General features: G+C 37.3%; 1 protein-coding gene across 2 annotated transcripts in view; it reads left to right on the forward strand.

Moving 5' to 3' along the window:
• Window positions 1-2,197, forward strand: part of ptpro (protein tyrosine phosphatase receptor type O) — a 100,200-nt gene extending 98,003 nt beyond the window's left edge. For both annotated transcript variants that reach the window (XM_063004789.1, XM_063004795.1), the window contains 2 exons: window positions 86-213; window positions 1,233-2,197. In XM_063004789.1, coding sequence (XP_062860859.1) covers window positions 86-190 — 105 coding nt within the window. In that variant the 3' untranslated portion in view covers window positions 191-213; window positions 1,233-2,197. The remainder of the gene's footprint in view (window positions 1-85; window positions 214-1,232) is intronic.
• The last annotated feature ends 8,954 nt before the right edge of the window (window positions 2,198-11,151 follow it).

Consider the following 11,151-nt stretch of genomic DNA (forward strand, 5'->3'; position numbering starts at 1 on the left):
GAGTTCATGCATAAGAGTATGCTTGTGTTTGGAGAACAATTAAGTAAATATTACATTACAAATTACATTTTTTTTCTGTCTCTAGGAGCAGTATGGCTTCATCCATCAGTGTGTTTTGCTTATGTGGAAGAAGAAAAAACAGCAGAGTCTCACCAGCGATGTCATCTATGAAAATGTTACCAAGTCTTAATCAAACCCAAGGCATGTTTGCAAGTGAGAATTAAGATATAATTTACAGAACACACACTGACCAGTCATGACAGGTGAAGTGAATAACAGTGGTAAACTGGCGACAGGGTCATGGGCGGCCAAGGCTCACTGATGCATGTGGGGAGCGAAGGCTGGCCCATGTGATCCGATCCAACAGACGAGTTACTGTAGCTCAAATTGCTAAAGAAGTTAATTCTGGTTCTGATAGAAAGGTGTCAGAATACACAGTGCATCACAGTTGCAGGGCTGTCTTGGCAGCAAAAATGGGGACCAACAAAATATTAGGAAGGTGGTCATAATGTTGTGTCTGATCTGTGTATTTAATGTTTAAATGCATGAATACACACACTACAAGTATATTACATACTGAAAACAAAATTTCTTTGGTCTTAATGTATGTAAAATGAATTTAGAAAGAATTCAGACCCCTTGAATTTTTGCAAACTTTTGTGTAGTTTGATTTTAAATTAAAATACGAATGTTATTTCATGAAAAGTTAGGACATTATGTAATATGCAAAATTTGTGTTTTGTTAATTCTCTTGACCCTTTATTGAAGTAATAAATGTAAAAGAAATGGGTACTCGGTTAGCACAACCAACAACAGCTGGGTTCAGAGCCAATCCTCATTCTGTATGTGCTGCAACAGCATGGCTTTGTAGACCAAGAGTGCAAGTGCTTGACTGACCTGCCTGCAGTCCAGACCTGTCTCCAATTAAAAATGTATGACATATAATGAAGTGGAGAATCAGACAATGGCAAACACAGATTTTTGAGCAGCTAAAGTCACATATCAAGCCAAATATTGGAATATTGTGTCATTAATATGAAGGTGATGCAACACAGTGGTAAACATAAGAGTTTATTGATGGCGAAAATGGAGACTATGAAATCCACAACAATAAAGTGTGCAAAAATCTAGGGTCTGAACACTTTTAAAACCCATTGTACAAGCTTTTGCTAAGAGAATACCAGTTAGATTGTGCCTTAAATATGTCAAATTCACCAGTGTGTGTTTTGCAGGCTGTGACGATGCCCTTCACTCTTCTTTGCTTCAGGCATTTATTCTCTGCATCAAGCCTTCTTTATTAACTTTCAAATAAATAACACTGCTGCCGAGAAGTTGAAGATACCTCCGTGTACCCCGTTCTACAGTTTAACAACAGGCGAAGGCATTTTGGATAAAAGCTTTTGTCTACATTCTACACTACTTTCCAAGGCAGAGTAACTGTAGCAATTTCACATGAAGCCTCTTGAGAAGAGACTGGCCAATCAAGGCAAAATAGCATTAGGTGTTCATCTTGGATCTCAGGATTGACACGCCCTGCAAGTACTCACCCCAAGTACTTGCTGCCACACACACCAAAGGCGAGTGGAGGTCATCATGGAAAGTCACCTGGTTTCATTGGGGAGTGTTGGATGTCATTTATTTACTTTAATTGATTTCTGTGTGGAAGAAGCCAGCCTGTACGGAATAGCGTTAGTGTTTATTGGCTTGGTTGCTGCAACTTATCAGACTCTTAACATCTTACTGCCACTGCCACTCCCCAAAAGGGACAGTAAACGTAAAGTGTGTGTGTGTGTGTGTGTGTGTGTGTTTTCTTCTGCTGTACTATTTTCTCAACACACTGCTCTTCAGTACGACTACTAGGGCCTGGATAGAGGACTTGGACATTACAAGACACCTGTTGAACTGTTCATGTGTGGTTCTGTATGATTTGCACTGATTATCTAGTGTTTTCTATACTATGCTGAAAAAAACTGTGGATTACTGTACTGCATTACTGCGTCTGCTGTTCTTAACACTGCTGTCTGAATGCTATTGCTGGTTCTATAGTAGAAGAGCAGTGTCTCAGCCGAAGAGCTACTTATCATGCAGTCTGGATAACAAGCCGGCTGATACCAAGATCACTCACGAAAAAGGGACTTTGTTCAAAATGGAATATTGCATTATAGTCTCACAGTGTTGTGCAGTATTATAATATTCATTAGGGGAGAATTATTATTATTTGGTATGTTAGACTGTCATGTGACCATCAGGTGTTGAAATACATTATGGGAGCCGTAGTTCATTTTCTAGTGAAATACACTGGCTTTATCTGAATTCAATTATATATCAAAGACACTCAGGTGGTACAGCAGTTTGTTATACTTTAGCCCACTGCTGCTGACATCTGGGTTTAAATCCGCCAGCCTGTGTCTACACAGACCTCAACCTCCACAAACCAGGGCTGGGCGATATGACTAAAAAACTCACATCTCGATATGCTTTTGAGGAGTGGCGAAATATGATACGATACGATATATTGTAAACATAATTTGGTTTACAAGTTATATTAAAAACACAAAATACTGTAGTTCTGATCAATTCTGACATTACAGTGTTTATATTTTGTATTATTACAGGCTGTATTTGTATTCATATTGACATTATTTATATCAAACAAACCAGCAGAATCTTACAATCACATTTATGCTGCCTGTTTTACTTCAAATATATGAGCATCAAAAATCCTGAAAAAGTTCAATATTTGATAATGCTTTGCTATCATGGCAAAGTGAAAGCGCATACTCGATATATCCAATATGGCCATTTTTAACATTGTGTAAAAAGTAATATTGAATATATCGATATTTGCGATATACCGCCCAGCCCTACCACAAACTAAGTAAAAGAATCCTCTTAAGAAAGTCACTTTATAAAATGTTATCAGACACCATCACTGATTTTGAATGCAAGTCTATGGAGAAACATGTTTTCTGTCATTGTAACTGATTTCACACTTTCTTGGTATATAGGCTAAATGTGGTATACCATAGACTTTTTTTAATGGGCCATTAGTGCTGCACAGAAAGTGATTAGAGATTCAAACACCCATACTTTTTAAAGTAGATGGTTAAAAGAACATAAACATTATGACGTAATTATCTGCGGCACTATCAATGGAAAGTCTCTAAAGGAGGACTTCTATTCAGATACAGTTCAAAATTAATAAAAGTAACATTTTATTTCAAATGGGCCTCCAAGCTCACTTTGGTTGGCACGAACTGGAAGGTGAGTGCTGGGTGTCTGTAGGTATTTTCATATAATGCATACTACATACTGCTTTTGGGTAATATGCCATTTTGAACACAACTATAGATTTGTTTGGGTTCAGTTAAGCCAACACAAATCGACAGAAGATCTTTTCCAACCCTGTCCAGACCAGAGTTGAAAACATGTCTTTTAAAGTATGGATGCACAACACAGATGCTCATATTAATACCCTTTATCGAATGTTTTTTGTATTTTGTACAGCAAAGCTGTTAAAACAGTTTGATTCACTTAGTGCTCCAAAATGACACCAGAATTATTTGCTGTGTCTGTATGGATTGGTGTGGAATATCTGTATCAATGCATACACTTCATCTCAGCTGTTTATTTTAAACCAAGCTTAAAATTTTACTTCCACTCACAATAATAGTTCTCTCTTGCCAAATGTTGAGATTCTCAGCACCAGTTTATAACAGCTATTTAAATATAGGCTGAATTAAAGAGGAATGGTCAGGTTTGACTATTCTGTAGCAGAAAATGTTGGATCTGTAATTGAACTTATTTATGAAAATAACTAGCAAGGTGAACAGTTTATCAGAGCAAAATAGGACTGGGGGAAAAAACGAACTACTTACAGACTATTACATTCCCCCTTTTGACCCCTTTAGCTGCCGACCCCTTCTTTTCACCTGCCAGCTACGGGGTCTCGCAATTTCTATAATATAAATGGAATCATTATGAGAATGCAGAACAACAAGAAAAAAGCACAAGTAAATGACAACAAATTATACAGCCGGGTGCACTAGTGCAAATCTAGTCCAGTACATATTTCAAATAAATCTGTAGAAATGAATACATGTAGCCCTAATAAAATAGTCTAAAATTTAAAAACTTCTATCTGTAGAACCACAAAGCATCATTTTTATCGCATATGAGTTTAATGTGGTGGACAATTGATCACAAGATTTCTCTTAAATATAATTTCCTCACTACAAGCTGCTCAGCTTTGTGTGCAAAATACATATAGCAATTGGGAATAATTTTAGTACATAAAGCTATTTCTAAAAAAAAAAAAAAAAACATTTTTGTTACTAATAATCATCAATGAATAGAATGTAAAAAAATGAATGCAACATCAGATTTACTAAAGACCTACAGAGGTGATAGTGAAGCACCCCATATTTGAAATGTTTTGAGTCTCATCTTATTTCCTGCTAAAGGACCCAGTGTTAGCTCTCATTTTTTAGAATGATAAACAGGCCACTTCCACGCTTTTTGTTTGCTTTATTGTAGTGTATGTCGAGTTCAGACTTGTGTCCAATTTGTCCTTGGTGCCATTTTTGTGCAATGCATCACTTTATCTGGAGGAGGGATCACTGATCATCCTCACAGAGTTATAATGTGTGTGGTTATTGGAAACAAAATAATAAAAATGGTGGATATATGAGTTCATAATGTTTCATTGTGTAACAGTGATACATTGTTTCAGTCTTATTAGGGTAGGACCTTAAACTCAGTTTAAACTTTATAGCCAGTTGATCTCTCAAAGAGCTAAAAGAAATAGCGGGGATTACATTAGTGCCATGACCTACACTACCCTACTAAATTGTATGTCTAATTAGTGTACAACAAAAAGTATATATTTACGTTTATGGCATTTAATAGATAGTCCAATTGCTAGTTCAGTACCTCACCTGCTAAGCTACCACTGCCCTTTAGATTTATTTCTCTGATTTGGTTACACACCGTGTAGCATAGAATGCAAGTTGTAGCGTGTAGGCAGGAAATTATTCATGTATGCTGTGTAAACAATGTCCATTAAAGCCGCTCAGGTGGCGCAGCAGTAAAACACACACTGAACACCAGAGCTGGGATCTCGAATACTTTGTATCGAATCTCAGCTCTGCCTGCCGGCTGGGCTGAGCAGCCACATGAACAACGATTGGCCTGTTGTTCCGATAGGAGTGGCATAGGGTCTCTTTAATAACTAATGCAATTACGACCTCTGCTGGCTGAATGATGGCGCCTGCACAGAGACGGGAAAAGAGTGCTGTCAGGGTGTGTCTCTCCATACACAATGCTGAGCCGCATTGCACTCGTCAAAGAGTAGGTGACAAGATGCATACGGCTGCTGCCCACGTGTCAGAGGGGGCGTGGGTTAGCTTTGTTCTCCTTAATCAGAGCGGGGATCGGCATTGGTGGAGAGGAAGCGTGATGCAAGGGGAGAAAATGCCTAAACAAAATATTTTAAAAAATTTACATTAAAGCTAAGTGTTATGTCATTCCTTATGAAAAAAATGAATTAAAGGGTAAGTCCATTTACAGTGGATTTAAGAATTATTCAGACTTCTTGATGTTATTGCCATTTTACTAATTGATTATTGTGACTGCCACACTATTGTTATTAGTAGTGTAATTACAGTAGGCCAGTGGTTCTTAAACTTTGTGTTGCAACCCCCTTTTTCTCAATCTCAAGCATTATCCAACCCACAAAATATAGAGCAGAAGCTAAGATACAACAATACAGCTCTCATTTTCACAACAAGAAGTGCAATGCAAATAATTAAATAATTACAGTCTATGTATGTGTCAGACATTTAGATTTTTTATGGGCCACAGGCAAATCAGAGCAGCCAATCAGTGTAGGAATTGAAGGGTAAAGGGAAGGGAAGGAAGATAATGGGCACGCTCACAACTTTTTGCATCTTTTGCTTAAGATGTTCAGTTTCCTTTTGCTGTACAGGTTTATGAACTTGATCAGGATGGGTCAAGGGTGGAAAGATCTGAGTTTCTATGGACTTCATAGTTATCTGGTCTATTTCTTTACTTTGGAGGAACAGTAAGAAAACTCTTAATTCTGCATCTCTAGCCTGCTGAATAGTTTAAAAATAGATTTCAATGTTAACTTGAAAGGTAAAGTTTGGGAATGAACTTTATATTGGCTGGACAGCTAAAACAAATATAAAAATCTGGTTGTGCGTGCCCAGGTGGCGCAGCGGGATGTTCCGAGATTCTGAACTCCTCAGTTTGAAACTCGGCTTTGCCACCGGTCGGCTGGATGCCATCTAGCGGGCATAATTGGCAGTGCCTTCAGCAGACACGTTTCTGCTAGGGCAGGATGACCGGACTATGTGGGTGGGGTCTTCAAATGCTGTGTAAGGACCCTGATTAGCAGATAGAGAGGCACCTGTGCAGAATGCATGGGTGAAAAAGGGTTCCGCTAAGGGCTGCGTGCGTGAGGGGTATACCCACCTCGACTGCAATCAGGGATCCCCCAGCAGCGGAAGGCAAATTGACTACGCTACATTGGGAGAAAATGCATAAATAAAATAGAAAAAAAATGTTTGTTTTGAAAACATGAAACATACTGTGAAATGATGATAACGAATAATAGAATTTTGATAAATAATAAAACATGCTGATTCAGTAGAACTTAACGATACTGTGATAAATAAAATACATTGCATTTTTTTTACTGTTGATATTTACTAAGTGCTTTGTTCTAATGTGAGTCATGATGTGTCTGCTGCCACCTGAGCACAAAGGCAGGAATACACTGGACAGGTCACTAAACCATTACAAGGCAACACACATTTATTTACCTAAACTTTGAGGGCAATTTACAGTCAAATAGTCAAGCAGTCATGCAAAACTACTAGTTGGTAGGGGCCTTTGTATTTTTTTGCAATATTTCATAAACAAATTGTTCAAACTGAAAAAAATACAGTTAACCTAACCGCTTGACCATGATTTAGTTTAGAAAACACTGAGGGCTTATTAGGACTAATGCTATAAAATGATTCTTAAATAAATAATTTCCTTGGGTGCTGACCAGCAAGCCAACACCAGATGTTTACATTTAGTATTGCACTTTTCTTTTTAATTGTATTAATAATGCATTAGTTCACTTAAAATGGTCAAGAGTTTGAAAGTGCAATATATTTCATCTGTAGTTTTTGTTTAGTGGTCTATTAAAACATGCCTTCTTTTATCACATTGAATGAAAATAACAAACTGGGCACCAGAGGTAGATTTATGGAATTTGCTGCTTATCAGCACAGCTGTGCTTAATGATACTGTACTTGCTCAGACAGTAAACATTACAAACTTTCTTACTGTTTGTTTAAAGTTGATTTGGCAAACAAGCTTTATAAACTGTTGCTAGCCAGTTGCTATGTTTTTTCCCTAATTTTCTACCCAATCTAGTCGTATCCAGTTACCCGATTGTATTATGCTTCCTCTATTGATGCTGACTTCCACTCCTGACCGAGGAGAGCTGAGACTGACACACGCCCCCTCCGACACGTGTGCAGTAGCTGACTGCATCTTTTCACCTGAGCGAGGCGAGCTCATATGTGGATCAGCTTTGTGTACAGAGAGCCACACCCTGATCAATGCATTATTCCTCGACTCTGCGCAGGCGCCATCAATCAGCCAGCAGAATGTAATTCTTTATTGTAGTGCTTGTCAAAGATTTGCCAAAGTGATCCCTTGCACATGTGTTAAATATAAGCTGTTGATGAATGAAGCAGTGCCGTCTGAGGGATCGAAGATCTCGGGCGTTCAGCTTAGGCTTACTCCTTTGCCATTTACGCACTGAAATTCCTCCAAATTCCTTGAATTGTTTAATGATAGTATGTACTGTAGAGGAACAAATAGGCAAATCCCTTCTGATCTTTCTTTCAGGAACATTATATTTAAAATGTTTTAAATACTTTTCTTATGTATTTTTTGACAAACTGGAGATCATTTTCCAATCTTTTCTCCTCAAGAACTTATAAATACTGCTTGTGTTCAAATCATGATTACAATCACCTGTTTAAAAATCACATAATTATTTACTTTTTTTCACCTCATTACTAGCCATACATTGCCCCCGTCCCAAGTTTTTTTGGAACGTGCTGAAGGCCTGATATGCAGAAATGGATGTCTGGCCAGACAAAACTTGGAATCTCGGGTTCATACTATTTGCAATAAAGTAAAGTAAGTGTACTGTGTTGTTTTTTTCATTTACATTTTCCATACTGTCACAGCATCTTCTAATTTTTGGTTGTGCATTATTTTTCTTTGTTCATTTGCTGTATTATTCAACTGATAAAGACTAAAGCAAATTCTAGCTCTTAGCTCACTTAGAGTCATAAATTCTTATTTATGTTAGGTACCTCAGGATTTAATGTTTTTTAATATGTGCACACATTTGGTCGTTAGTCGTTTCTTTCATTCTTTCTGGCTCTTAAGAAAAACAAATGCAATACATTTAAAGAGGGTAGTGTGTAACAAATATTCTAGTCTTTAAACCATGGTCATACATTGTAAACGGTCACCCAGAAAAGCCAAAATATATATATATTTTAAAAGCCTAAATACAATGCACTTTCCATAATGTGTTCAAGGATTACTAGCACAACCTGCTTAGATCCAAGTTGAATGTGTCTAGACTTGTTATTGGCTACCATAAAAAGAATTAGTTGATGTCACAATTGTTTGCACTTACTTTTTTTCCAGAAAAGTTAAATACCCAGATTCCAAAGTTACGTACTGTAGCTTTAAAACATAGAACTCACAAATACACACTAGGTAGTCCAGATTTAATATAGATTTATTTATTCTGTATTGTTACTAACTCACAGCTTCTGGGTGAAGATGTTTTAATAACTGTGTGTAAAAGAACAGCCAGTGTTTATCCAAATGGTAATTTAACCATTGCAGACAGCATAATTAGTACATAAAACCAGTGAAAGCATGAATTTTAGTTAATGACTTATCAGAGAACTAAACAAAGATGCTTTCAACATTTTTAATTTAACAACCACTGCTGCAAAAAATCCTATATGAAAATGGCAATTTCTAAACACATTATAAAGTATCTGACCTCAACTGAATCATTCTGACCATAAACGCAGAATTGGCTTCAGACTGATATTAAGATTACAGCCAGAATTAATGTAATTTGTTATAATAAACATTTACAATTCTGATTAAATGTCAAAATTCTGAAGTAGATTACAAAAACATTGTCTAAACACTTAAGTATCCAAAATCTAAATAGAAACACAGTTTAAACATACATGGGTTGGTAACCATAAACAGCCAACTCCGTACAGTCTAGAATGAAAAATTCCCTGTAAATCAGGTCATGGCTAAAAACAGTGGACACTTGACCAATTCCTTTTAGGTTCTTAATGGAATTGAGGTCAGGTCCCTGCACAAAGCCCTGAAGTTCATCCACACCAAACTCCTTGTGTCTTTATGGGCCTTGCCTCATGAACATGAGCACGGGTAAGGACTTCTCCCAAATGATTGCTACAAATATAATTTATAGTATGTCATTTTTACCCCTGTTAGCAATTGGCTAAAACACACACTCAGCAATCAGAATGAGGGTGTCCCATACAGCTACAGCATGACAGAAGTAAAAGAGCAGAAGTATGTTGTGATGTGTGCACAGTTTCTGCTTCTACTCATATGGCATAAGACTTAAATAGAAAATTAAACATATCTTCCTTTTCTCATCAAATCATTACAAAATGTCTTATTCACATTGCACTTACATTGATCAGCCATAACATTATGTCCACCTCCTTGCTTTCTACACTCACTGTCCATTTTATCAGCTCCACTTACCATATAGAAGCACTTTGTAGTTCTACAATTACTGACTGTAGTCCATTTGATTCTCTGCATGCTTTTTTAGCCCCCTTTCACCTTGTTCTTCAATGGTCAGGACTCTCCCAGGACCACTACAGAGTAGGTATTATTTGGGTGGTGGATCATTCTCAGCACTGCAGTGACACTGACATGGTGATGGCGTGTTAGTGTGTGTTGTGCTGGTATGAGTGGATCAGACACAGCAGCACAGCTGGAGTTTTTAAACACCTTACTGTCACTGCTGGACTGAGAACAGTCCACCAACCAAAAATATCCAGCCAACAGCGCCTCATGGGCAGCGTCCTGTGACCACTGATGAAGGTCTAGAAGATGACCAACTCAAACAGCAGCAATAGATGAGCAATCGTCTCTGACTTTACATCTACAAGGTGGACCAACTAGGTAGGAGTGTCTAATAGAGTGGACAGTGAGTGGACACAGTATTTAAAAACTCCAGCAGCACTGCTGTGTCTGATCCACTCATACCAACACAACACACACTAACACACCAACACCATGTCATTGTCACTGCCATGCTGAGAATGATCCACCACCTAAATAATATCTGTGGGGGTCCTGACCATTGAAGAACAGGGTGAAAGCAGGCTAAAAAGGTATTTAGAGAAATAGATGGACTACATTCAGTAATTGTAGAACTTTAAAGTGCTTCTATATGGTAAGTGGAGCTAAAAAATGGACAGTGTGTGTAGAAACAAGGAGGTGGTTTTAATGTTATGGCTGATCGATGTATGTTGCTGCTTTGACTGCACCCTGTGAGATATACTAAAGGAATGTGTCCATGGCGCTACATTTAAGAACAATAAGACATTTTCGTTGGCTACTTAAATCCAATCACCTTAAGTGAGTAAACATGAAAGTCCTGCAAATTGTTGTGTAGCATCCTGAGCTCATCATTCGATCACTGCAAGGAAATATTGAAATATGAGAGCACTGATGCAACTTCCACGTCTTTAGCATCATTCATCCCAGTATTTCTTGTGACTACAGAATCAGTCTAAAATACATATCCATTCTATTTCTGTCAAATAAATTACAACAATATATATATATATTCTCAATATTGATTATTTATGTCCTGATCATTGAAATAACTTAATGCTTCTGTATTTATAATATTAATAATTAGAGGTTGTTTTAATAGCTCTACAACTATGTGCTATTCAGCCTTAAATCTATAAAAACCTGCAAAGATTTTTATCGTATTACTTTTTTTTTTTTTAGATCTACTTAGTAAGCTGA

Source organism: Trichomycterus rosablanca, chromosome 1, assembly GCF_030014385.1.
Source record: "Trichomycterus rosablanca isolate fTriRos1 chromosome 1, fTriRos1.hap1, whole genome shotgun sequence".
Lineage (NCBI taxonomy): Eukaryota > Metazoa > Chordata > Actinopteri > Siluriformes > Trichomycteridae > Trichomycterus > Trichomycterus rosablanca.